The sequence below is a fragment of the Artibeus jamaicensis genome, unplaced genomic scaffold (genome assembly GCF_021234435.1).
Source record: "Artibeus jamaicensis isolate MK-2021 breed Jamaican fruit bat unplaced genomic scaffold, CSHL_Jam_final contig_780, whole genome shotgun sequence".
NCBI lineage: Eukaryota > Metazoa > Chordata > Mammalia > Chiroptera > Phyllostomidae > Artibeus > Artibeus jamaicensis.
The window spans coordinates 79,813-103,864 of record NW_026521967.1 but is presented as its reverse complement, the minus strand read 5'-3'; the positions used below and the strand labels follow the sequence as shown (position 1 = coordinate 103,864).

The 24,052-nt window shown below is 54.3% G+C and overlaps 1 protein-coding gene across 1 annotated transcript in view; it reads left to right on the top strand.

Moving 5' to 3' along the window:
* The window catches only part of CSMD1 (CUB and Sushi multiple domains 1), a 731,453-nt gene that overhangs the window by 633,981 nt on the left and 73,420 nt on the right, over window positions 1–24,052 (top strand). Inside the window, 5 exon segments of the mRNA XM_053672625.1 lie at window positions 2,620–2,724; window positions 15,114–15,232; window positions 15,539–15,608; window positions 17,220–17,336; window positions 23,597–23,806. Of these exon segments, the coding sequence (XP_053528600.1) occupies window positions 2,620–2,724; window positions 15,114–15,232; window positions 15,539–15,608; window positions 17,220–17,336; window positions 23,597–23,806 (621 nt within the window).

Below are 24,052 nucleotides of genomic sequence, written 5' to 3'. Positions count from 1 at the left end.
CACATGTGTGTTTATGGTTGCATGTGCTTGTATGTGATAGATTTTCTGCCTTTGTCCTTGAGGGGTGTGAACAGTGACACCCCACTAGTGACAGGCCCACCTGGCACCCAGCTGTGGGGTCCTGAGTGTCGGTCTCAACACCGTTCTCTCGAATGGAACCAGTGCTTCTTGGAGATGTGCCGGCCCCGAGGCTCCGGTGGGGGAGACCCCGGGACGCCTGTGTGTGGCGCCGACGAGCTGGTCACGCTGACGTGAGCCCACAGCTGCACAGGGGCCACGGCTGTGTGGGGAGTTTTGGTGGCAGAGCGGACAACAGGTCTGGAAGGAGGCTGGGGAGAGGAAGTGGTCACACGGTGGCCAAAGTGACAAGGCAGCAGCTGGAGCAGCTGGACGGCTGAGCCGGGGGTGGCGTGCGGATGAGGGACAGGATGGTGTCAGTGTGACTCCCTCCTCAGCCTCATCGGGCCAGGAGGGGAGGGTGAGCTGAGGGTGCAGACGCCGGGCAGACAGAGCCCAGGGCGACTAGATCGCCGGTCACGGGGCGTGTGCTGAGAGACCTGCGTGTGTGCACACTGCCTCTCTCAAATCAGTAAAAACGGGTCATCTGCTAAGAAGTTTAAAAACCCATAAAAAGTTTTAAAAGGGACGTATTTTAAACCTACGCCTAGAAATGAAACTTACAAGCCTTGCACGTTTGTGAAAAGATTGTGTCGCACGCACGGACCCGCGAGGCAGAAGGCAGCTCCCTGGAGAGGGACCCGCGCCGTTTCCTGAGTCCAGAGAAGAGCCGGCAGGTCGGCGGCAGCCGGGGACTCGTGGAGACCGATGAGGACCCGCCTCCACGGCCCCTGCAGGGCGGCCGGGGTCTCCGAGGCGCCCTTAAGTACTTCATGGAGTTCAAGTGCGGCAGCTGCACCCCGAGCAGGGACGTGTCAGAAGGCAGCAGGCGCAGGTGCAGGGGTGGTCCCCGGGCCTGGCCAGCCCAGCTCCTTGTCCAGTGGACGAGAGGCCTCGTCTGCGGGGCGAAGCTTCTGCATGAGGAGGAATGGGAAAGCCAGTGTGGGTCGGAGGAGAAGGGCATCCGGGACCACGACGGTGGGGACACTGGAGCGGAAGAAGGACGTGGCGGGAAGAATCCAGAGGTGCCGGCCACGGTGAGATCACACAGGGGCTTTAGGCCGAGTCCCTGAGGCAGAGGTCGCATCCTGAGAAAACGAGGAATTTGAGGATGACCTCATCACATGTCCATTTATTGAAAGCGCTCCCTAGCTCCCAACAGAGGGAAGTGGATTAAGGCACCGGTGGACTCCGGGCCCCATTTGGCAGACTGGTTAGCGGGGCTGGCGGTGAAGAGGCGAGGCAGGGACGGCCAGACCCGGGAGCCAGGCTGGCTGGTCAGGGCCCGGTGGCCAGCCATGGGCAGCCTGGGGTCAAGGACAGGGTGGAAGCTTCTTGTGGAAGGACGTGCATGCGCGTCAGTGTCATGGACTGACCTGAGGACTCAGAGGGTCATGCGGGTGTGGCCGGGGTGCGTGGCGTCCAGCTGTGCACACGCCACGGTGCAGCCCAGTGACAAGAAGGAAGCTGGGTCCTCCCCGGAGTCTCCTGCGTCCTTGAAGCTCTCAGAGGTCACCAGAGCCACCAAGGAGAGAGTGGAGGACGACCGAAGGACTATCTTTTCAATAACGTCCGACTGTGCAGGAGGATTATCGACCGAGCTCCTTGTTTTATTTTAAACAGTGTCTCTTCCCTTACACACCAGCGTTACCTTCAGTGTAGCTTGTTCCAGTAAGTTGTGCAAACAGTTTGTGCTCTGCCGAGCAGGTGTTTCCTCGGCACCGGGAAGTGCACACTTAGTTAGAGAGGGCTTTGAGCACAGCAGAGCATTGACTGTGCACACACGCTTTTGGATAGAAGCGATTTACACTTGCTTCTCATTGTGTGGTACCATCAGCCACTCCCCCCAAATGTCTCCAGCTACCGGCTGATGAGCAGGTTTCTCTGCTTGGCCCCTTGGCCCCTTGCAGCTCAGGAGCTCCTCCGTGGCGCCGACCCTCCGCCCCCCTGCCGTCTCCTGAACGGCCAGTGGCCATCATACAGGCTGTTTTCCTCTTGCGTGTGTTCATTAAAATCCTTCTCCCGGCCCAGGGGGACGTCACTCACTGTGAGTCACATGGGGTAGAAAAGAGAAGGCTGTCAGGCACCTGCTCATGAATGATGCATCGGGCTGGGTTCAGGCTCCCCACCCCCCTGCCCCAGCCTTCCCGACACTGGTGCATTCAGATGGTGTCTCCTGTTTGCTCATGTCGAAAACAAAGAGGCTCACAAATGTATAGTTAAAAAGAAGCAAGGCGAGAGCCCCCGTGGGTGGTAAAAGGTAAGCATGGGGTGTAGAGAGGTGTCACATCTGCTCGGGTCGGGGGGCAGAGAGTGGGTGGTTTTCTGCGGCTCCCAGAAAAAGAGATGGGCTGTGAGTCCAAGGGTCAAAGCCGAGACTTGGGCCGGAGGCGTGGCCATCAGAGGAGCAATGGGGGTCGGACAGGTGAACACGTGTCCCGTGTATTTCACACCCGAGGGCGGGTGCATGTGTGATGCTGAGCCCCTTCTGGTCTCCTGCAGGGACCACGGTGCCCGCCCTGCTGAACAGCTCGTCCAACCAGCTCTACCTGCACTTCCAGTCGGACATCAGCGTGGCCGCCGCCGGCTTCCACCTGGAGTATAAAAGTAAGGCCCGCCGGGCACCTGCCCTCCAGGGCGGCACCGGGGAGTCTCTCACAGGAGAAGTAGCTCACGCCTTCTTGCACAGGGAAATACTGGTCTCAAAACCCGAGTCTCAGAGTTCAGTGAATTGGGCCGTCCAGAATCCTTCTCTGGGAAATGTACATTACAAAAGACAAATAGATGGGAAAGTGGGCATGAGTATCTGGAATAATTAGATGAAGTAGCAGCTTTCATTTAAGGTTATTTGTATTAGAAAGCATAAAAAGTAACCTTTAAAACGTAACCTTTTGTAACAGTACCAGCTTTCTTGTGATAGTAAATAGTCCTATTAGCATAAAAAAAACATAGAAAATTGTAATTTCCCAATAGATTATGGCTCTACGCCCTTTTCAGTTCTAGCCTCTCAGGCTGCTAGATGAGGACCAGCAGCAGTGGCCGCTGCGCCGCCTGCATCTGCATATTTTTCATTTTAATTGGAAGAAGGTCTCACGAAGGAGCCGCTAACCTTTTAATAATGGATGCGAGACTGAGTTAATAGTCTGATGAATGGATGGCAAAGGTCAGGCCCACCCGTCTTCCGCGGTGTTTGATTATGCAGGTAGACCCCGTGGAAGCAAAACCAGAATTCCCGACGAGAGGGAGGTTTATTCGGGGGCATGTTTTCCGAGCACTAAAAACGCTTGATGCTGGTATTCATCTCCTTTAATAAGCAGTTGCAAAGAGGCAAACACGTGGCTGAGCTGTAATAAGTGGTCCTGTGAACTGAGATAAACAGTTGGCTGGGGTGGAAGGTTTGCAGGGCTCTGAAAGGCCAGATTTCCAGCTGACGATAAATATTCTGCTCCAGGCACAAAGCACAGGGCTGTTTCCCCTCCCGAGTACATTTCCCTGCTTATTTGCGGGCATTTGTATGCAAGTTTGTGTCCGCTGGTTTGAATAGGGCTGCTCCGGTGACTGTGTAAGATGATACTGGGGGTGTTATTTATGTGGGACTTGTCTGGAAAAGTCCCGCTCCTGTGATACACTGCGTGCACACGGCAGCTAGGGAGTGATAAAGCGGATTTGCGGCAGTGTTAATGCATTCACTAATATTTGCAGAAGTGTTAGAACTGACGAATCCTCTTATTTTGGCCTCTCAAAGTTACCTTGTGTCTTCTGGCTCCTCACGCACTTCTTAGGGACGGAGGTTCTAGGAAAACAATCCATCTGCATTTAGTACCACGCACACTTGGCCACAGACGCTCAGGTCTGGCCACAGAATCGATCTCCTGCCTTCTCTGCTTTCCAGGGAAAGTCCTTCCTTGAAACAGAGAAGAGAAGGGACTTCTCACCGATGTGACTCATGTTCAAGATCCAAGGCCTTGTTCCATTTTGTTGTGCATTTACTTCTTTTTATCTGATCAGAGGTGACACTGTGTTTCCATCTGTCACTTCTTTGCATGGTCCTTTCAGGCGCTAACTCCACGCTGGCAAGTCCCTCTCCTCCGTGGGCTTTGAGAAGGCCATTTCTCGGTTCGAATTCTCCGTGCCAGGGTTTAAAACGTGGATTGTATAAAGTGTGTGTGGGATTAATCTCCCTAAGGTTGGCGCCACACAGTGTGGGTGCTGCCGAAGCAAGTTGCCCAGAGACGGCCCGATATTTGTGATCTGTTAGCGTAGCTCCACATCCACTGTTATGTGCGTCCAGCCCATCGGCAGGTCTCTAAACTCAGGTTTCTCCCTGACACTCTCTCCATGACAGCAGCAAAACCCACAGCAGGCATCCATGCTGTGCCAGGTCTGCACATGTCGTGGGCGGTAACTCACGTGTCCCCAGAGCAGTCCTGTGGGTGAGGCCTGCCCGGGTCTCAAAGGAACAGGGACGGGAGGACACGAGGTGCTTCCAGTGGCCCGGGTCTCAGCCTTTCTGTGGATGAGGGGCCCCTGTGCATGGACCCGAGACCCTGTGGCACCAGGATGGCACCGAGTGTCCTGGCCGCCGAGTGGGGGGGTGGCGGGTGCAGAGCCTGGGAGTGGGTCCGGCTGGTCTGGCCCCGGCCACAGAGCCGCTCCAGGATGGCCACACCAGCTCGCACCGGGGAGTCCCCGAGTTCTCAGGTGCAAGTTGGGCCAAAGAAGCGCTGCCAGGGTTCCTGGAACAAAAGACGTGCCTTCCAGTAGGAAGGGCTGGGCTGTAAAATGCTCACGAAAGCAACTCAATTCTCAGGAGGTCAGCCTGATGTGAGTGAGGCAGGTTTCGGTGAATTTACACAATCAGGCAGAAGCCGACAGGTCGGCACCTTGGAAGGCATGGCGCCTGCCTCTGCCGCTGAGCCCTGCTGGGAGCGAGGGCGGTTACGGCAGGAAGAGCGTGTGTCCCTCCGACTCCGGGCTCTTCATTCACGACCGTGACCAAGCAAACACATAACCAACCAGTGAGCAAATGCCTGGGAGCCTCCCATCAGACAGACATGCAGATACTCGTGATACTGGTTCATCCTGGAAAATGCAAAATCAGACCTAGAGGGGAGGAAATGGGAGGAAGCTGGGGAAAAGCCTTCCTGAATCAACAGGAAAAATGCTACGAGTCCTTGTGTAACCATGAACACATGCCTGTGTATTGATACATTGATATGGCCCGTTACACTGACAAGGGATACACTGTTTCGATGTCTGTGACATTTCACAAACGGATACATGTGTATCACCCCTGGTCTCAGTGGGACCTGCTGGAAGGGTCACTGGGGAGGCGGAGCACCTGGGTCCTGTGGGATTTGTCCTCTTTGTCTTTCGTGGGTTTTGCCTTTTCCTGGCAGCTTTGGTCTCATTGTCTGATCTTGCTTCCGTCTCTGTCCACTATGGAGTTGACGTACTGGATGAAACCATTTAAAATTTCAACGGTTTCCCTAGAGTTTAAAATGTCCATCCTCAACATGGTTCAGCTCACCCCCGAAGGGCACAGTGTCGCTCTGTGGTTGCGACAACAACCTCCTAAATGCATCTGCCCCTGATTCCTCCTCTTCTCCTTCTCCGCCACATCCTTCACCTTTTATCTTTACTTCCCACTAAGTTCACAAACTGCTCTATTTCTGCTGTGCTGAGTCAATATTCTTTAAAGTGACCAAAAGCAAGAAACAAATATTTTGTTTTATTTTAATCTTTTTATTTCTTTGGGTAAATTTAACTTTCTGTTTAAACTTTATTTTTTCTGTCTAAAGATCAGTCTTCAGCATTCTTTATTGTTCAGGTCTACTAACAACCAGCTCCCCCAGCTTCTCTTTCCTAAAGGTCATCACTTCACCCTCAGGTCTGGACGGTGTCTTTGCAGGGCATGGAAGTGGGGGTTGCAAGTTTCTCTGTTCTCAGCATATTAGAGATGCCATTTCACTGTCCCCTCATATGTTAGTTTACAGTGACAAGCCAGCTGTTTTTCTCTGCCCCTTTTCTCTGGCCTCCTTTCAGGTTCTTTGTAGCTCGTACTTTCATCGGGTGGATGAGGAGGGGTCTGGGTGGGTGCGCGTGCCCGCCGATGCACACTCACCGCACACTCACCTTCACGGGCCCCAGCAACCTCGGATCTGTGGCTTTGTAGGTTTCATCGCCATTATCCCAAATATTTCTTTTGCCCCCTCCTTCTCCTGCTTCTTCGGCCCCTGCCCCCCCCTCTGCGCGTCCGCCGGACCATTCGATGCTGGTTCACAATTCCGTGTGCTCAGCCTGTGTTACTCGCTCACTTCTCCTTGTGTTCCGGTTTGTGTAATTGTTGTTAACCTTTCTCCTGAGTTACCGGGTCTTTTCTCAGCCACATCAACTCTGCTAATGAGCTTGTTAAAAGATCCTCCGTCTCTGACGTTGTGGTTTTCCCCCTAGAATTTCCGTGGACTCTCTTTCAGGGAGGAGGGGGCATCCAGAGCAGCCCCCTTCTCCCTGAAACCACATTGGTGGACCCGCGTGCAAAGGCACATCACTTTCTTGGCAGCCTGTGGTCCCTTGAAAACGGTGATTCCGTTTTTAAAGTTATTCCTTTGGTGCCAGGATCTTCTTTTTTTATTTTTTTATTGATTATGCTGTTACAGTTGTTCTATTCCCCCCTTCATTCCCCTCCACCCTACCCCCCATCCCCACCATCACCCCCCCTTTAGTTTATGACCATGTGTCTCAAGCCCTTTAGATTCTATATTTCCCATACTATTCTTGCCCCCCCATCTATTTTCTATCTACTGTCTATGCTACTTATTTTCTGTACCTTCTCCCCCCTTCTCCTCCTCCCACTCCCCTGTTGCTAACCCTCCTTGAGATCTTCATTTCTATGTTTCCACTCCTGATCTAGCTGTCCTTTTAGTTTGCTTTTGTTTTAGGTGTGGTTGTTAATAACTGTGAGCTTTGTTGTCCTTTCACTGTTCATGTTTCTTTAACTTCTTTTTCTTAGATAAGTCCCTTTAACATTTCATATAATAAGGGCTTGGTGATGATGAACTCCTTGAATTTGATCTTATCTGAGAAGGACCTTATCTGTCCTTCCATTCTAAATGAAAGTTTTGCTGAATAGAGTAATCATGGTTGTAGGTCTTTGGATTTCATGACTTGGAATAACTCTTTCCAGCCCCTTCTTGCCTGTAAAGTCTCTTTTGAGAAATCTGCTGACAGTCTGATGGGGACTCCTTTGTAGGTGACTGTCCCCTTAGCTCTTGCTGCTTCTAGGATTCTCTCCTTCATTTTAATTTTGGCTAATGTAATTATGATGTGCTTTGGTGTGTTCCTTCTTGGGTCCAACTTCTTTGGGACTCTCTGAGCTTCCTGGATTTCCTGGAAGTCTATTTCCTTTGCCAGATTGGGGAAATTCTCCTTTATTATTTGTTCAAATAAGTTTTCCACTGGTGGCTGTGCCTTTCCCCCTTCTGGTACTCCTATAATTCGGATGTTGGAGCGTTTAAAGATGTCCTGGAGGTTCCTAAGACTCTCCTCATTTCTTTGAATTCTTGCTTCTTGACTCTTTTCTGTTTGGCCATTATTTGCTTTCTTCTGGTCCACTCCATTGATTTGAGTCCCAGTTTCCTTTTCATTGCTATTGGTGTCCTGTGCAATTCCATTCATTTCAATTAGTTTCGCCTTCATATATTTGTCTAATTTGTGGGTATAATCAACCAGTTCTATGAGGATCCTGATGACCAGTGTTTTAAATTGTGCGTCTGAGAGTTTTGCTATTTCTTCATTGCTTAGATCTATGGGCTCTGGGGCTTTGAGATCTTCTTGCGACATTTTTGGTCTGTTCTGGCCCTTTAAGTGTGAGAAGCGGCGCCTTGGACTCCCAGGTGGCTGGGTTGTGACGCTGTATGTGGGGGCGTGGTCAGAGCGGGGAAATGGCGGCGCTCTCTGCTGTTTCTCACAGCTGGGTGAGGATTAGCGTCTTAGGTGGTTCACCTGGGCCGGGCCACTCAGAGTCTCTGGGTTATGACGCTGTATGTGGAGGTGGGGTCAGAGCAGGGAAATGGCGGCGCCCTCCACCGCCACTCCCTCGCCTGTCCACCCGCACACAAATGCGCGACCACAGTCAACACGCAGCCCCGCTCCCCCGCTGTCTCCCCCGCGGTCGCTCGGTCGCCCACTAGGTCCAACCCTGCGCCTGGATTCCGCGCGTCTGGATTCCGCGCCTGAGTCCGTCTGACCGAGTCCTCCTGTGCAATCCCGCTTCACCAGCCGCTGGTTTCGCCCCTTACCGGTCAGGCTGAAGAATTTGTTGTTAACGGACTTCCGAAAAGTTCAATTTTCCGTGTTCTGGCTATGTTTTCTGTTGCTAATATTTAGTTGTCTCTAAACTTGGTTGTGTGAGAAGGTACGGCACATCCACCTATGCCTCCATCTTGGCGGAGGTCCCGATCTTCTTAACTTGCCCACAATTCGAGGTGCTATTCCATCAGACGCACACCTTGGAGGTCCAGCTTGAAACGCCCTCTGACTCTATAGTCAGATTTGCAAATGTGCCCTGGGCAGGCTCTAGGGAGCAAAGGCGCTAGAAATGGAGCCAGTGAGGACGTCTCACTCCGTGACTTCGCCAGCCGCCCGCCAGCCGCCTGCTGAGAACCTCGGTCCCGCCAGGCTTTTGGTGGGACCTTTGAAAATGGGCGTGGATTTTAGTAGCATAAGTGGGTTGAAGTGTGTGGTGAGAAACACCTGGAGTGTCAAGACTCGAAGCACTTTGGGAAGGACAGGTGAGACGGGGCTGTTGCCCACCCCCCAGACTCTTGGTTCCCTGCTGCCCCCACACGTCAGAGCTGCCTGTTCTCTGTCCTGTGAGGTCAATGACAGTGAAGCAGAAGTGCCCCCAAGGGCTGCCATCCCCACGAGCCATCATCACGTAGTTCTTCCAGTGGGGAGGGCCCCCTAACTCTCCTCGTTAGCTCACTGATTTCATTTTTAAATGTCTGTTCCCCTAAATCTTGTCATTCTCATGAGCAGCAGCCATAACTTCCCACGGGGTTTTCTGTCTGCCTTTTCCAATGCAGAGCCACGCTTGGGCTTATTCCCAAACATCTCTCCGAGCAGAACCGTACCTCCTGCTGAATCCCCCCGATCCCCTCGTGACCTGTCACCCTGGCTACCGCCAGAGGTTTCCCCTGAAAGCCGCTGAGCCCGGTCAGACGGAGCCCAGTGGCCCACTGTGTCCATCTTCACACCCACGCAAATGCCTCCCACTCCTCTGTGCCTTTGCGACGCCTCCCCACCCTGGAGAACGGCTCAGCCCAGGCTCATGTCCGCGGTCTCTCCCTTTTCTTAGCATTTATTGTCTGTCTCTCCAGTTATCTCACATTTTCACTCTTACCTCCTCTAAACACAGTAAGTTCTTAACTCTCTGTCATCCTGGAAGGTGATAAGCATCTCTCACCACAGAGGTTCTTGCATCTTGCAGTGGAACTCAGTAAACGGTGTCGTTCACTTGTTTGTTTTCATACGATTTGATGAGTAGGTTATTATGTCCAATTAGGGGGAAAAAGAGATTTTAAAGAGATAAGGATATCTTCTTTCTGCTACCCCACTTTAAATAGAAACCTGTATGATTTGCCGTTTTAAGACATGAATGATTTTTAATCTCCACGTACTTAGGAACCGTCCTGCTCTTTCTATAGATGCATGTAACACACAGACCCATGCAAAGTCAAGTTCAGCACCGCTGCTGGTCCTCGAAGGGAGGACGGCGAAAGCCCGTGCACCTCACAGGCACACACATCAGATGTCCCGTGTTTCAGTGGGCCCTTATCCCCACGACCCGTCCAACACACAGCTGAAGCCACTGGAGGGGACTGCAGGGCGTGGCTGTCCTTGCCCTCATGTCACACCTGGGGGGCCCCGGGTGGGACAGGGGCCGCACCTGCTGTGCGACGTAGCTTCGAGTCTCGCAGGCTGAGTGAGAGCACAGTGAGCGGTGGCGGAGGAATGCAAACTTGACCTGACCGTGTGGGCGGGGCCTGCTGAACACAGATTCTCACTCTCCTGTGCACCAAACGCCAGTCGCTTTTTCCTTAGAAAACTGCTCCATAAACGAGCGGAGTTTTCTCTGTGGATGCCCTTTGCTCTCGTGGGGACACGCAGACCCGTCGAACGTTGTCGTGTAAGGGTCTGAGGGTACGGGTGACAGGCGTGTCTGCGTCTCTGCAACTGCGACATGCGGCCCCTACTTCCTGGGCTGGCAGCCTCCCGTGGCGTCTCCCAAGTGGACCTGTGACCTCTCTGTCCACCTGGTTCCCAACTCATCATCCGCCCTGTCGTGCGGTTTCTGAGTCCCGGGTTTACGGAGAAAGAATATCAGCAGGACTTCTGTCATCGGTGGTATCAGACCTGTAGGCGTGCAAAGAGAGAGATTTGTGCAAAGGAGTAGTTACTGTGTAATGGATGACAAGAAGCAGTGTGTGCAACACACTTTTCAAAACTAGGAGTAGCCCGTGTGTCCTACAGCGCACGGGAGGACCGGCCATTCACTGAATGTTCGTCCACGTGCCTGTCCCCAAGTCCGTGGCCCCGCCCCACAATCCACCCGGTCACGTCTCCTTGGGCTCTGCTTTTCTCCATCTCTGGTCCTTTTCTTCATCATTGTCTGGAACTGTCCCCCTTCGGAGGATTCGCCTTTGAGTTGTGAAGTCTGAAAACCACACACCACGGGGGTCAGCCTCATTTCCACCACGGCCACATCAGCCTCGGGGTGGCTGTCAAAGGGCTGGATGTCATGTTAGGGCTGGATGCACATAACTGCTCCTCCACGGTTAAGCCAGAGCTGGGCGCTGCTGCCAGGTAGAAACCAGGCACCGGTGGATGAAACCAGATGCCGGGCCGGGTTCGGCCCTCGGGCCTCGTGTTTGCCGCCCGAGCCGTACACTGTCCCGGTCAGAGTGGGACCCACGCCAGACTGAGAGAAGAGGCTTGAAGTTGTTTCAGCTGCATCTACGAAGGTCTTGTTTTTCCTGCTCAAAGCATCTGACAAAAATTGCATGTTTATTTTGTTTTGAAATCATTTTCATTTTCACAATTTCTGCAAACCATTCTCTGAGTTGTGCTGAACAGAGTTAGACTAATGGCTACAAAGGCCCAACGAGGCGAGTTTCTCAGCCTTTGCTTCCACGGGCTACAGGCACGGAGACAAAAACTGCTGCTCCTTCCTGACCGTGGCCGCAGCTTTACAAGTCGGCACATTTCTAAAGGCCCCAGTTTTTCCATTCGAAGTGACCGGAACCTACATCTGCAGCTAAGGGGGTACAGATGCCAGGGTTCACGCTTTTCTCGGCTGCGTGGTTCCTTTCCAGCAGGAGGTCTGACCCTCCCAGAAGCACAACTCTCCTCTGGTCGAATCAGGGTGCCCGGCGATGCATGTCCGGTGGTTCGTGAACAGCCTCTTAAAGGAGCATGTCCTGCCCTGGCTGCTGTAGCTCAGTGGACTGAGTGTGGGCCTGCAAACCACACGATCGCGGTTCGATTCCCAGTCAGGGCACATGCCTGGGTTGCAGGCCAGTTCCCACGAGGGGACTCACGAGAGGCAACCATACATTGATGTTTCTCTCCTTCCCTTCCTCTCTAGAAATAAATAAATAAATAAAATCTTTAAAAAAAATAAAGCAGCATGTCCTTACAGCCTTCGCTCCCTCGCCCTGGAGGATGGGGACGTCAGCGGTCCGTGCTGAGGGGACCGGGCGCCCTTTCTGTAACTGTGACGCACGAGCTTATGCTGCGACAGTTTGATCTCCCAGGTTCCCGTACTTCTGAGAAGGAACGTGGACTCTTCCTATCAGGTGCTGGTGTTTTACAGCCTCGCTTTGGGAAGTCTGCAGAACCGGTTTTATTTGCGTGCATCTTTCCTCGTGTCTGCTTTTGTGCCGAATTAAACACCTCTTACGTGACGGGTTTCCCAGTTCCGTCTGTCACTGGCGTGAGACTGCCACCCAGGGTTTAACGGCGTTAGTGACCGGTTCCACTCACCCGAAGCACCGTCCCTCTGAATCTCTGCCCCAAATGAGGGTTTGTGAAAGTTTGTCCTCTTTCTGGTGTTTCAGAGACGGACACGCACAGGTTCACACGGAAGGCGACCTTCTCCCCCACCTGCTCTCCTCACGTCTTTGGTTCCCGTTTTGGTTAGAAGAGGGATTTGGTCCCCGTTTTGGTTAGAAGAGTGATTAAAGGCAGTTCCCCCTTCTTCTTCCCCACACCCCTTCCCCGGCAGCCCCGCCTCCGTCTGCGGAAGGCAGACTGTTCGTTGTTCCGACTTCTAAGTTCTGACATGTAAGGTTTTGCACGGCCTTTCCTTGCGACCTCGCCACCCTCCCCGTCTTGTTTTTGTGTTTTAGGCTGTAACTCATGGTGGATCTCTCTCTAAAAGGACCCCCCACTCCCTTTAAAGCACAGGCAAGAGCTTCTCGGGGCCCAGCCTGCGCTGTGTCCACATCTGTCCCCTGTGCCTGGGGCGTGGTTTCCAGACCGGAAGGTGACACCCCACTCGTGACGTAGAGCCACTCCCGCTGCCGCTGGGTCATTCTCAGTGCTGTCGGGGGACCCAGCCCCTTTAGGGGACAAATTCGATGTTTGGAAAACACGTGGGCCTGGGCCCAGGATGGCTCTGTCACTCACAGATCTCCGCAGGCCTCATGTAGCCCCTTCTCTTCTCTGCTAGTGAATTTCTGGATGTGAATGCCTGTTGCCTTGTGCTCGTTCAAATGGCATTACTAGGAGCTGTGGCTACAAACGCCAAGCACACACCTTAGTGCCCTCAGCTCCCAACTTAGGCTGAGCACACAGGGACCGTGGACGAGGCTGGGACGAAAGGTGATTCCGTCTGCACTTCAAATGTCAAAGCCCACAAACAACCGCTGCCCGTGACTTGCCCCGTCCCGTGCCGATTAAAGTAGCTTTTGTAGGTTTTCTATTTATTCAGAAATTCTATGATAATCCTGCAAGTACAGCTGTAAATGCAGGTTATGTTTTCACAGCTGAACTGGATTTACGTTTACATTTCAAGGAAGAAGAAAATAAAAATAAATCAGTGCACAATAAATGCAGTTAAATTAACGCATAATAAACAAATAGAGTAAGTAAGTAAACGCCCATTACTTGTAAAGCAAGGGAGACTCAGTAACTAAATCTAATTTTGAATTACTTGCTAGGGTTCTTTTCATTTCAAAACACCTTTCGTGTCCCCTTTGTGGGTTTTGGGGTCTGCACTGCTGTCTGGTCTCTGTCACAGCAGTGAAGTGTCCCCAGGTGACGCTGCCTTATCGACATAAACCAGCTTTTCACTGCTGCAGCTCGCAGTTAGAAATGGTGCTTTCTTCAGGGTCAAATTGAAATAAAAAGTGATGACGGAAGCTGATCTTGCCGATACCTGATCGGACAAAAACGTGAAGTTTAAATATCGCTGCGATCTGGACTCCAAGGTTAGGAAGATGGACAAATCAGACACATTCCAACGAAACACGGGAGGAGCCTAGGTGATTGCTTCTTTCACACTTAGTGATTTTGTGGGCTCTGAAAAGCCCCAAACGTGCTGGGAATAAGAAATATTGCCCCTCTCTGCACACGGCGTGTCCTGCTTATTAACATGCGGCCTTTTAGGGAGAAATCCACTTCCACTTAGAAAAACGTAGTTAACACCACGCAGACCCCGCAGAGCCTGGGATTAAACACCGGTTAGTGCAGCCAGTGGCCTGGGGCAGACCCTCCGACACAGGTGGCCCTGGTGGACCGTTACTGCCACCATTAGGGAGTGAAGACACATCCTGCCCTTTATTTGGTCTCTCGGGTTTGAGAGCAAAGTGAGGCCGAGAGGTGGGGCTCACGCTGGAGCACGTGTGACTCCGGGGCAGTGTCCTGCGTAGGCTGCGCTAGGCGCTCGGCGGAGGGTCGGGTGCGTCCACGCCTGCGCGCTCCCAGGGGCTGGAGGGGGAGGGGGTGGGGACTCCTCCGCTGGGCGGACGCACCTGCGCGCCCTGCGGGCACCTTCCCTGTCACCACCTGGACCCCCTCGGCACCCTCCTGCATCTGCAGCGCGCGAGCGGCCTCTCCGCGGTGACGAGCCCCGGTGTGTTCATCCCGGGCTGCGCGCCAGTCCCTCTGAGGGCTGCCCGTCCAGGCTCCGCAGCCCAGACGCCGCCCCACCCCCGGCCTGCCCGGTGGGCAGACGCGTGGTCTGGCGTCCACTCTGCCGAGCTCAGGGGCGCCCTGTGCTTGCTGTCTGCAGTCTTGAAACCGTCAGCAATTTTCTCTGTAACTTTGGGGTTTTTGGATACTTGGAAATAATTTTTATGATACTTTAGGCTGAATCCCAGTGTTCTGTGATGTATTTAAAACACTGTCGGTGCCTTAACTAAAGGCCATTTCCTCTAGGAAACTGCCCGATTACATCTTTTGGGCCCGTCCGTAGTGGTGATGTTTACTGAAGAAGAGACTTCATGAGAATCATTTCTGTTGTCTTTCAATGAGCAAATGTGAAACATTTGTCCCCGTGTTGGTTTCCCCAGAGAGCAGGCCTCCCAGACACTGAACACCTTTCACAAAGACGGTTGGGTCTGTTTGAACGGCAGTAAACAAGAACTGTCATGGGGTTTTGCATCTAATGAGGAAGATAGTAAGTCGTTAGGACTCTTCAAGTTGCGTCGGCATTAGAATTTGTTTTATATGAAACGTGCATGTCACAAGTTTCATTTAATAAGTCAATCTTCAAAACAAAATACATCGACATTATGATGAAATAAAATAATATCTAAGAATTAGCTCAAAAGTGATGAAGTCACCCAGTTTTCTTGGCAGGCGCACGGGAAAGAGTTAGCGCCTCGGCCCTCCTGCCGGGGCAGAGCCACAGAGAGAGAGAATCGCTCCATGAGTCCGAGGCAGGAAGGGGGGCCTGTGGCCTGACTTCCCCCTGTGTCTGCCTCCCACAGCCGTGGGCCTGGCCGCCTGCCAGGAGCCAGCCCCGCCCAGCAACGGCGTCAAGATGGGCGACCGGTACCTGGTGAACGACGTGCTGGCCTTCCAGTGCGCGCCCGGCTACACGCTGCAGGTAGGTCTCGCCGGGGCGCGGCCCAGGCCTGCGCCTGCGCAGCTCACTGGGCCCCCCGCCGCTCGGTCTGTGAATCAAAGGCGTCACGCTCGTCGTGGGGGTGGGCCGCCTGACCTCAGGATGGAAACGGCTTCTGAATGGCAACGGACTCCTCCGAAGTCGAGCGTTTCATTCTCCTAGTTATTTCCTCTCAAAGCGGGAGTTCTGGTGGCTGCGCAGACGGGACGTAAGGGGGCGACGTCACCGGAATCCACGAACAGGCAGCCGTGGGCGCGACCTGTGAGTGTCCGTGGCCTCTCTCCGCAGGGCCGCTCCCACATCTCCTGCATGCCCGGGACCGTGCGGCGCTGGAACTACCCGACCCCGCTGTGCATCGGTAGGGACGCACCCCGTCACCGTGCTGTGCGCTGGTGCCATCTCCGTCGCCACGGGCTCCTCCTCGAGACAAAAGAACTGTGTCCCAGCTTCTGCGAGTGCACCTGTCCCCCCAGCCTGTCCCCCACAGTGCACGGTGGCATCTGCCACGGGCCCCACCCGCCAGGACCCCCCCTGCCTGACCCCCTGCCCCCACCCCATGCAGCACCCTGCCTCCTGCAGAGGCCTCCAAGCAAGAGGGAAGGTCCACAGTGGTGACTGGTCCCTAATGATGAGCCGACCTTTGAAAGATGCTCTGAGATGTGTATTGCTCCCCCAGGCACGCACTCACCCCCCAGCAAGGCCTGGTTTTGCCTCCCAGGGCAGGGCCTCCCGCTTCTTACCCTCGCCCATCCTGGGTCCCCCCGCAGGTGGGGCAGGTGCTCAGAAGAGGCTCCCGTCACTGTGTGTGTGTGTGTGTGTGTGTGTGTGTGTCGCGCTTTCTCCCGTGTCGATGCCATGTCATTGCACATCATGACATTCCCCTCCCTGCAGTCCCAGGGATCTCACACCCCACAGCATGGCACACAGTAGGCCCACACAGTCACTCTCATTCACGAATGGCCAGTCAGGACTGATGACCACAGAGCATTGTGATAATGGTCACTGCTCACGGTCCCTCCAGCCTCAGGCCTGAGAACTCCGGGGGGCCCACGCAGAAGCCTCCCGGGCTGGGGTGGGGGGACTTCAGGTTCTACTAACGAACGGCTGAGCCACCTCGGGTGGGACACAAGAAAGTAAAACTAGACCAAACCACTGACACCACCCAGACGTCCACCCCCAGGAAAGCCTGGCCCAGGGACACCCCACATCTGCTCGTGGTCACAGTGTCATATCTGTCCACTAGTGAGCAGTGTCCTCTGTGGCCGGCATGTTGTGTGTGTGTATGTGTGTGTGTGAAGGTGATTTCTTGGCAGAGAGGAAATGTCGAGGTGGCCACGCCCCCTGAGAAGGTGGAGCTCTGTGTGTGGAGATTCAGAGTCCCCGGGCTATTTAGAGGGAGAAGGGGGCAGGCGACCCCCTCGCTCCCTGCTTTTTCTTATGCAGAACCTCACTCTTGTTTAGTTTTAGATGGAGAACACTCACCGGAATTGGGGGATGAAACACTTAAACTTTGACCTGAGAGCCACACACGAGCGGCACTCATTTGCATAATGTCCTTGCTGGAACTCGTACAATGCCAGCAAATGTTTACCTGAACAGTTGGCCTCTGTCCGCCGACTGCAGTGGGTTTTACCTTGTGTCTGACGTGCATATGAACAGAGCAAAGGTGCAGCGTCTTCCCCGACACCTGCTTGCCCCTAAGTCTTCCCAGGGCACAGAGACAGGCTCTCCGCCCCGAAGCTCTCGGGTGGCCCACAGTAAATACAAGACCCGATGAGAGATCAGACAGACGGGAGGCTTGTGTTGTCTTCGCTGGTTGCTTAAGATTAATTCGAGGTGGGGATTTGAGGACTCGAAATTCACACAGAGATGGTATTTTGCCTACTGGGTCTTGAAGATCTCTAGGCCTATTTTTTTTTTAAATAATAGTACTGACGGAGTTTATATCAAAACCGTCTCCCTTTCACAGCGACGTGCGGCGGGACGCGGAGCAGTATGGGCGGCGTCATCCTGAGCCCCGGCTTCCCGGGCGCGTACCCCAACAACCTGGACTGCAGCTGGAGGATCGCCCTGCCCGTCGGCTATGGTGAGCGAGGGTGCGCCCGGTCCCCGAAAACTGGACTCTCTAGCTTGTGTCTCAGCAAGAGTCCAGCTGAGGATACGCGGACCTCACTCTGTGGGGGTGCAGGGTCTACGGTGGGGGGTGGCCTGCAGGTCGAAGGGGAGCCTGGGCAGTCCTGGCTGATGTGGCTCAGTGGGTTGAGCACCAGCCTGCGGACCAGAGGATCACTGGTTCGATTCCTAGTCAGGGCCCATGCCTGGGTTGCAGGCCAGGTCCCCAGTAGGGGGCGCATGAGAGGCAACCACACACTGATGTTTCTTCCCCTCTCTTTCTCTCCTCCCTCCCCTGTCTCTAAAAAGAAATGAATAAAATATTTTTTGAAAGTTGGGGGCAGAGGGCTTGAAGAACACACAGTTACTGGGAAGATCGGGTAAGCCGTGTGGCTGTTTCCGAGGCAGGCCGCGCTATCCGAACGGTGATGTATACGCACACAAAGCGCAGCATCCTGCACGGGGGGAGCGGTGTCTCACTGACGGGGCGAGCCTCTGTCATCCCACAGCAGAAGTCGGGGACAGTCACTGTTGACTTCCAACAGCCTTAAGGCCTTTGAAGGGGATGGCACCTTTAAGTATCGTTTTATAATTTTCTTCAGATGAATGGGTTGTGCTGATGTCTGTTTATTAGGAATGGCTTTTTGCGATACTGAGTCTTGAATTGCGGGTCATTCGTTCTCATTGCTCTGGGCGCCGGCAGCTCATCCGGCCTCCTTGAGAAGCGCAGGCTTCTCGCAGCCTCTTTCCCGTCCCGCCCTCTCCTGCCCGCCCTCCGGCCGCCCGTGCGTTCTGGTTTGGGGACTGGGATTTTCCCGTTGTGGGCCCCTCCAGAGAAGTGCACGGTGATGCTGTGTCACAGTAATTGCTGGTGTCCTAGGACGGGGCCATTGGGAGCCCAAGGCTGAACAATTGTCATTAATGAAATGTGTGAAGACGATGACCACGCGCAGAAATGGGCGTCACTCCCCTAGAAGAGCGCCTTGTGTGACATTTCCGAAGCTTTGCTGGGACCCTGTCTGTACCCGGAATGTGGCAGCTGTTCCATGGAAGGGAAGCAGGGGCCGTGCTCAGGGACAGGGACCAGGAGCTGGAGGGGACGTGGGCAGGCGGCCCGCAGGCCTGGGCCGGCGTGGGGACGTGAGCGTGCTGTGGACAGACACGGAGCGTGACATGGAGAAAGACGGGGTGTGGAAGGACCCTCCCGTGTGAGGTCCATGTGCCCTGGCTCCCTGGGGGCCACCAGCGAGGGCGTGGGGTGCAGAGGGAGGGGGTTTCACAGACGGTAACAAAAGCTTGCTGTCGCTTTCAGGTTTCTAGATTGGGTCTGATTTTTAAATCCAAACTGTCTGAGCGTAGAGGCGGTGACTCCACTCTGTGCGAGAGGGACCAGCCTCCGAGTGGCTTTCACCGAGCCGGCTCAGCTTGTCCCTGAAGTGGGGGCTGCGTTTCTTCCGGGGGGGCTAAAGGCCTGGATGCGGCTGGTCCTGTCACGTGGTTCAGGCACGAGGGGTCGGAGGGAAGACACGCGGGCCCTGCTTAGGTTTTACTTCTTGTTAAAGCGAAGCTGACGTACAACATTCTCTGATGTTGGATGGACAACACGGCAGTTCGACACTCATAGGCCTCACAGTGCCGTCACCCGGGGAGTCGGGGGCCCAGTGGGCGCCGCACACAGTTGTCAGCATCCCAGGGACCACGTTCCCTGTGACGTGTGCATTCGTAACGGGAAGTTTGCATTTCTCATTCCCAGTCACCTCCCCCTTCCCTCCCTCTGATGACCCTCTCTCCTCTGTGAGTCTGTCCCTTTTTTTTAAAAATTTTATTTATTTATCTTTAGAGGGGAAGAGAAGGAGAGAGCGAGAGAAACATCAATGTTTGGTTGCCTTTCATGCGTCCCCTGATAGGAACTGGCCTGCAGGGAACTGGCCTGCAACCCAGGCATGTGCCCTGACTGGGAATCGAACCGCGATTGTCTGGTTCGCAGGCCCGCGCTCAATCCACTGAGCTACACCAGCCAGGGATAAGTCTGTCCCTTCATTGTGAGATTTGCTCACTCCACATGCCCACACACCCCACCCCTGGCCTAGGCCAGAGCTGCAGGGGGGCCCAGACCCCTCTGAGTCTCTGCAGTAAGTTCTCGGTCATTGGCCCACTCAGCCGCCGGCCCTCAAGCGCTGCCAGCGCCTGGGGTGGAGATGGCGGGCAGAGCGGTTCTCAGCTGACTGCCTGCAGGTGCCCAACCATATCCTCCAGCCACTTCCTGCCGTTTTCTTCCCTTTCCTGCAGCCGGTGGCTGGTCAGTGTGGCTTTGGTAGGAGCCCCGCCAGCTCAGAATTTCTGTCTCTCTTTCCTGGAAATGTCTAAAGGCAGAGCTCACAGACACGCAGCCTGGTGCCTCTCGGTTTGCTGTCACCACCTGCGTTCACAACCCACTACAGGAGCAGGGCGCCCTCGCCGAGCGACACAACCTTCCTTTGGGCCACGTAGAAGCGTAGGGAGGGGATGAGAGATTCTTCACAATATTCCCTGAACTCTAAAACTGTTACCCCTTTGGCCATTTTTTTATTGCACAGAAGATGCAAAATAGAACAGTTCACATTCACAAACTCTATCAAGAGAACATGGAGGGTTTAACTCTGAAGTCATGGCCACCCAACTACTCAAAGTTTTAACAAAGGTCCCACACCCGCGCTGAGTTTCTCACAGGTAATGACAGCCAGATAAGGGCGTGTGCTGTGACTTCCACCCAAGACGGGCGTGCGGGCTGTGGTTCCGTGTGCGAAAGCACTTAGGCCCCAGCATTCTGTGAGATGAGACAAGGATGACTCACTGGGCTCATTGTAATCCCTTCATTTGGGCTCGGTCGTGTCCAGCTGGACAGGACTCATGGACAATCAGCTGTGTGACCCCATGGAGACCGGAGCAGAGCGGGCTCTGGTCTACGTCCCTATGCGTGCAGGCAGCCTGAGGGGTGGCTGACACTCCGTCCTGCTCAAGGTGCGAGTTTGTTCCTGGTACGGCAGCCGTCACAATTCCATGTGCATTTCAAGTTCAGATCCAGATCTGGAAGGAGCCCCTTCCCCCGTTCCCTGTGCCTCTGAGACGTTGGTGGGCTTGCTGCCTCTCCTTTCTTTCTTGGCCTGTGGCCCCGTGAGTCCCGGGATGTTCTCCGGACCGGAAGTCTGAGGCCTGCATGTGCGCAGCCGGCAGGAGCACCTTCTAGGCCATCTCCCTGCTCTTTGACTTTATTCCCAAGTGTGGACTGTGTTGTGTTCGAGCCCTGACCTGGGTTCACGCCCTTTCCTACCCTGTTTGTACAGAAACGGAAACATCGGTGGTTCAGTAGCCATTTCGGCTGTTTTTGTGTTTCTGTCTGCATTCTAGTTTGTGGGGACAAACAGGATGGGCATTTAGGAGACCGCAGGCCCCGGGGCCCTGACCTGGTCTGCCTGCCTGTCTGTCTGTCTGTCTCTCACACACACACACACACACACAGAATGTGTTAGTGCTGTGTATTTATTAGCAACAAAACTCTCTTTTATCAGCTTCGGGGACCAGGCTACAAAAGAAAACTCTGTGTATAATTCAGCAACTGGTGAGGAATAAATTGGATTCCGATGTGCCACCTCGTAAGGAGTCGAGTGTCTCGCCCTTCCAGCTGTGGGGGGGGGCGGGCCAGACGGGGGACGCAGAGGGCTGCTGGCCCTTCCTTCCTCCCTCCTTCCCTCCCCCAACTCGCCTGCTTCTCTCCCTCCCCAGTCTCTCAGCCTCTCTCTCTCTTTCTTTTTGTCCTGCTTACAAATTTCTTTTGTCTGAACATATTTGCTAGAATTTAGAAGAAAATTGATAGCTCATTGTTGGCTCCTCAAAGAAGTAACATATTTGAAATTTTTCCTTCTACTTTTTAATTAAATATTTTATTGTTGTTCTGTTACCATTATCCCAACCCCCCGCCTCTGTCCTCCTCCGCCCGACCCACCCCCACACTGCCGTCCACGTCCGTGGGTCATTCACACAGGTTCCTTGTCTAGTCCCGTCCCCTTCTTTCCACCATTCTCCCCTCTGCCCTCCCCTCTGGTTGCTGTCTGTCTGTCCTTTGTTTCCAAGTTTCTGGTTCTTTTGTGTTCATTAATTTACTGTGTTCATTAGGTTCCTGTTATAGGTGAGATCATATGGTATTTGTCTTTCACCGCCTGGCTTATTTCACTCAGCATAATGCTTTCCAGTTCCATTCCATGCTGTCGCAAAGGGTAGGAGCTCCTTCTTTCTGCTGCATAGAATTCCATCGTGTAAATGTACCACAGTTTTTGATCCAGTCATTTACTAATGGGCCCTTAGGCTGTTATCAGCACTTACATTTGGCATTTTTAAACAATCACAGAAGTTTTAAGTGTACAGAGTTATTTCCTATCAGCTGTGCACCAGGCCCATATCGGTGTGGCCCGGACCCCCGCCGGGACCTGCCTCCCTGGCTGTGCTGTGCGTGTGTGGTCAGGGCTGCATCACAGGTGCGGACTGAGTGAGCCCCACGTTCTGAATCGGTCCTCGGCCTGGCTTGACTTGTTCAAGGTCTCCGTTTCCTCTCCAGCATCTCCCTGTGCTCTCTGCTTCCTCCTCTTCTCCTGACGAAGGCCCCCTCTGCTTCTCCGTCCTCCTCTTCCAACCTCAGTTGAACAAATTTAACACAAACGGTTTTCTCCAAGAAGGACTGGAGCATTTTCACGTCCCGAGTGTGTTGCTGTGGTGTAAGCACCTTGCACGCCACGACCAGAGACGGGCGGCCTACGTCCGTCAGAGCGGGGCGCGCACCACGCTGCCGCCCCGTGTGTGGGGGCAGAGCCCCCGCCTTCCTGGGTCTCGGTCTGCTCACCTGTAGGACGACGGCAATACTAAGGACGACCGTCCTGGGGACTGGGAGAAAAGCGAGTGGGCGAGCGGGGTCCCTGGCCGGACAGACGGCAAAGGGGGTGACATCACTCTGCCATGTGTCTCACAGAGTTTTCTGCATCGAGGGCGACGCTGGGTGTTTTGGGCGACTTTCCATTTTATGCAGCACCCTCAGGCTTAGCTTCCCTGCTGCTGTGTACGTGAGGCTTTCCCCCGCCGGCCCCCCTGAATCCTGGCTCAGGGGGGCTTCACGTTCCATCAGTAGCTAAGTCGATGTGCTTGCTTTGCATTTTCCCACATTCGCACTTAAGTAGGGGGACCATTATCTTCTGTTTCCGAACCGCGGGATCAAGTGCGTTAGACGGAGAGCAAAACGAAAGCTCTTCTTATCTGTCAAGCACAGGGAAGTAACGCAAGTAAAGCTTCTCTGATACGTCGGCAGGATAATCCGTGAGAGCTCCCACAGTGCTTGACTTCGGCTCTCCAAACCCCAGTGAATTGCCTGGCTCTGTGCACGGACGCGGGCCTCCGGAGCATCATCTGAACTATTCCCGTGGTGGAAGGACTTCAGACACGGCCATCAGATCCGTGTCCGAGAGTGCCACAACGCCCCAGCAAGTGACTCAGCGCGATTCTGGTTTTGCTTTGCTTGGAGGTCATCGGACCCCCCCCCCCCCGTTTGCAGCACACAGAGCTGCGTGACACTGGCCACTTGAGCAGGCCCCAGTGTGTCGGCCTGTGCCAGGCTCTGGGACGGGACTGCACCAGTCACAGTCACCAGGTTTGCAGCAACATTCCCTCGCTTTGCACACAACACAGAATCAGAAGAGTCACCTGCAGAACTAACAGACCTCTTGTGCTGTGGCCGGACCAGTTAAAAGCCACCTGCAACATTTCTTGCATTTATTTGGGGGCCTCCGTCGGCTTCTTCCTTGATGAAGCCACAACTTGCCTTCTGGAAGGTTTGACATGCAGCCAGAACCTCGTGTTGATGGGTGTGTTAGTCAGAATGGCGTCTGGACGGCGTCACTGCCGGGCGTGGGGGCAGCAGCCAGCGCCCCCTGTGACACAGTACTGGTGCTCTTTCTGTCTGACGAGGAAGCGACGTAGGGACCCTCACTGCACGGAGGAAGGTCACACAGCCCCATAGGTCAGCGGGGAGATCAAACTGAGGCCCTCTGTGACCCAAAATGGGTGATGGGTCGGTCCCCTTTCCCCTGCCCCACTGTTCTGCCTCCTGAGAGACAGTGTTCAGGGACGCTCGTGAAATTTCACTCGCCTTGGACAGACCTGGGTTTTGTCCATTTCATTACTAACGTTCCTTAATTTTGCCTTTCTTGGTAGGCGCGCACATTCGGTTCCTGAATTTCTCCACGGAGGCGAACCATGACTACCTGGAGATCCAGAACGGGCCGTACCCCACCAGCCCGCTCATCGGGCAGTTCAGCGGCCCCGACCTCCCCGCCGCGCTGCTCAGCACCACGCACGAGACCCTGGTCCACTTCTACAGCGACCACTCCCAAAACCGGCAAGGGTTCAAACTGGCTTACCAAGGTGAGGAAGCAGAGAAGCCCCAGACGCTTCTCGCAGACATTGAAACCGCACTGACCGACTGGCCGCCGGGCAGCCGGAATCACGGTTAGAGGAAAACCCTGCTGGTTGGCAGGTCGTGGGGTCATTTCTGTTCTCGTCCTCGCCGGGGGGACCCAGACTCCGAGGGTACAGGCTGCCCCGCCGCGTCCACGGCCCCCCCACACTGCTCTCGCCCTTCGTGGCCACCACCATGTACCTTCCAGGCCA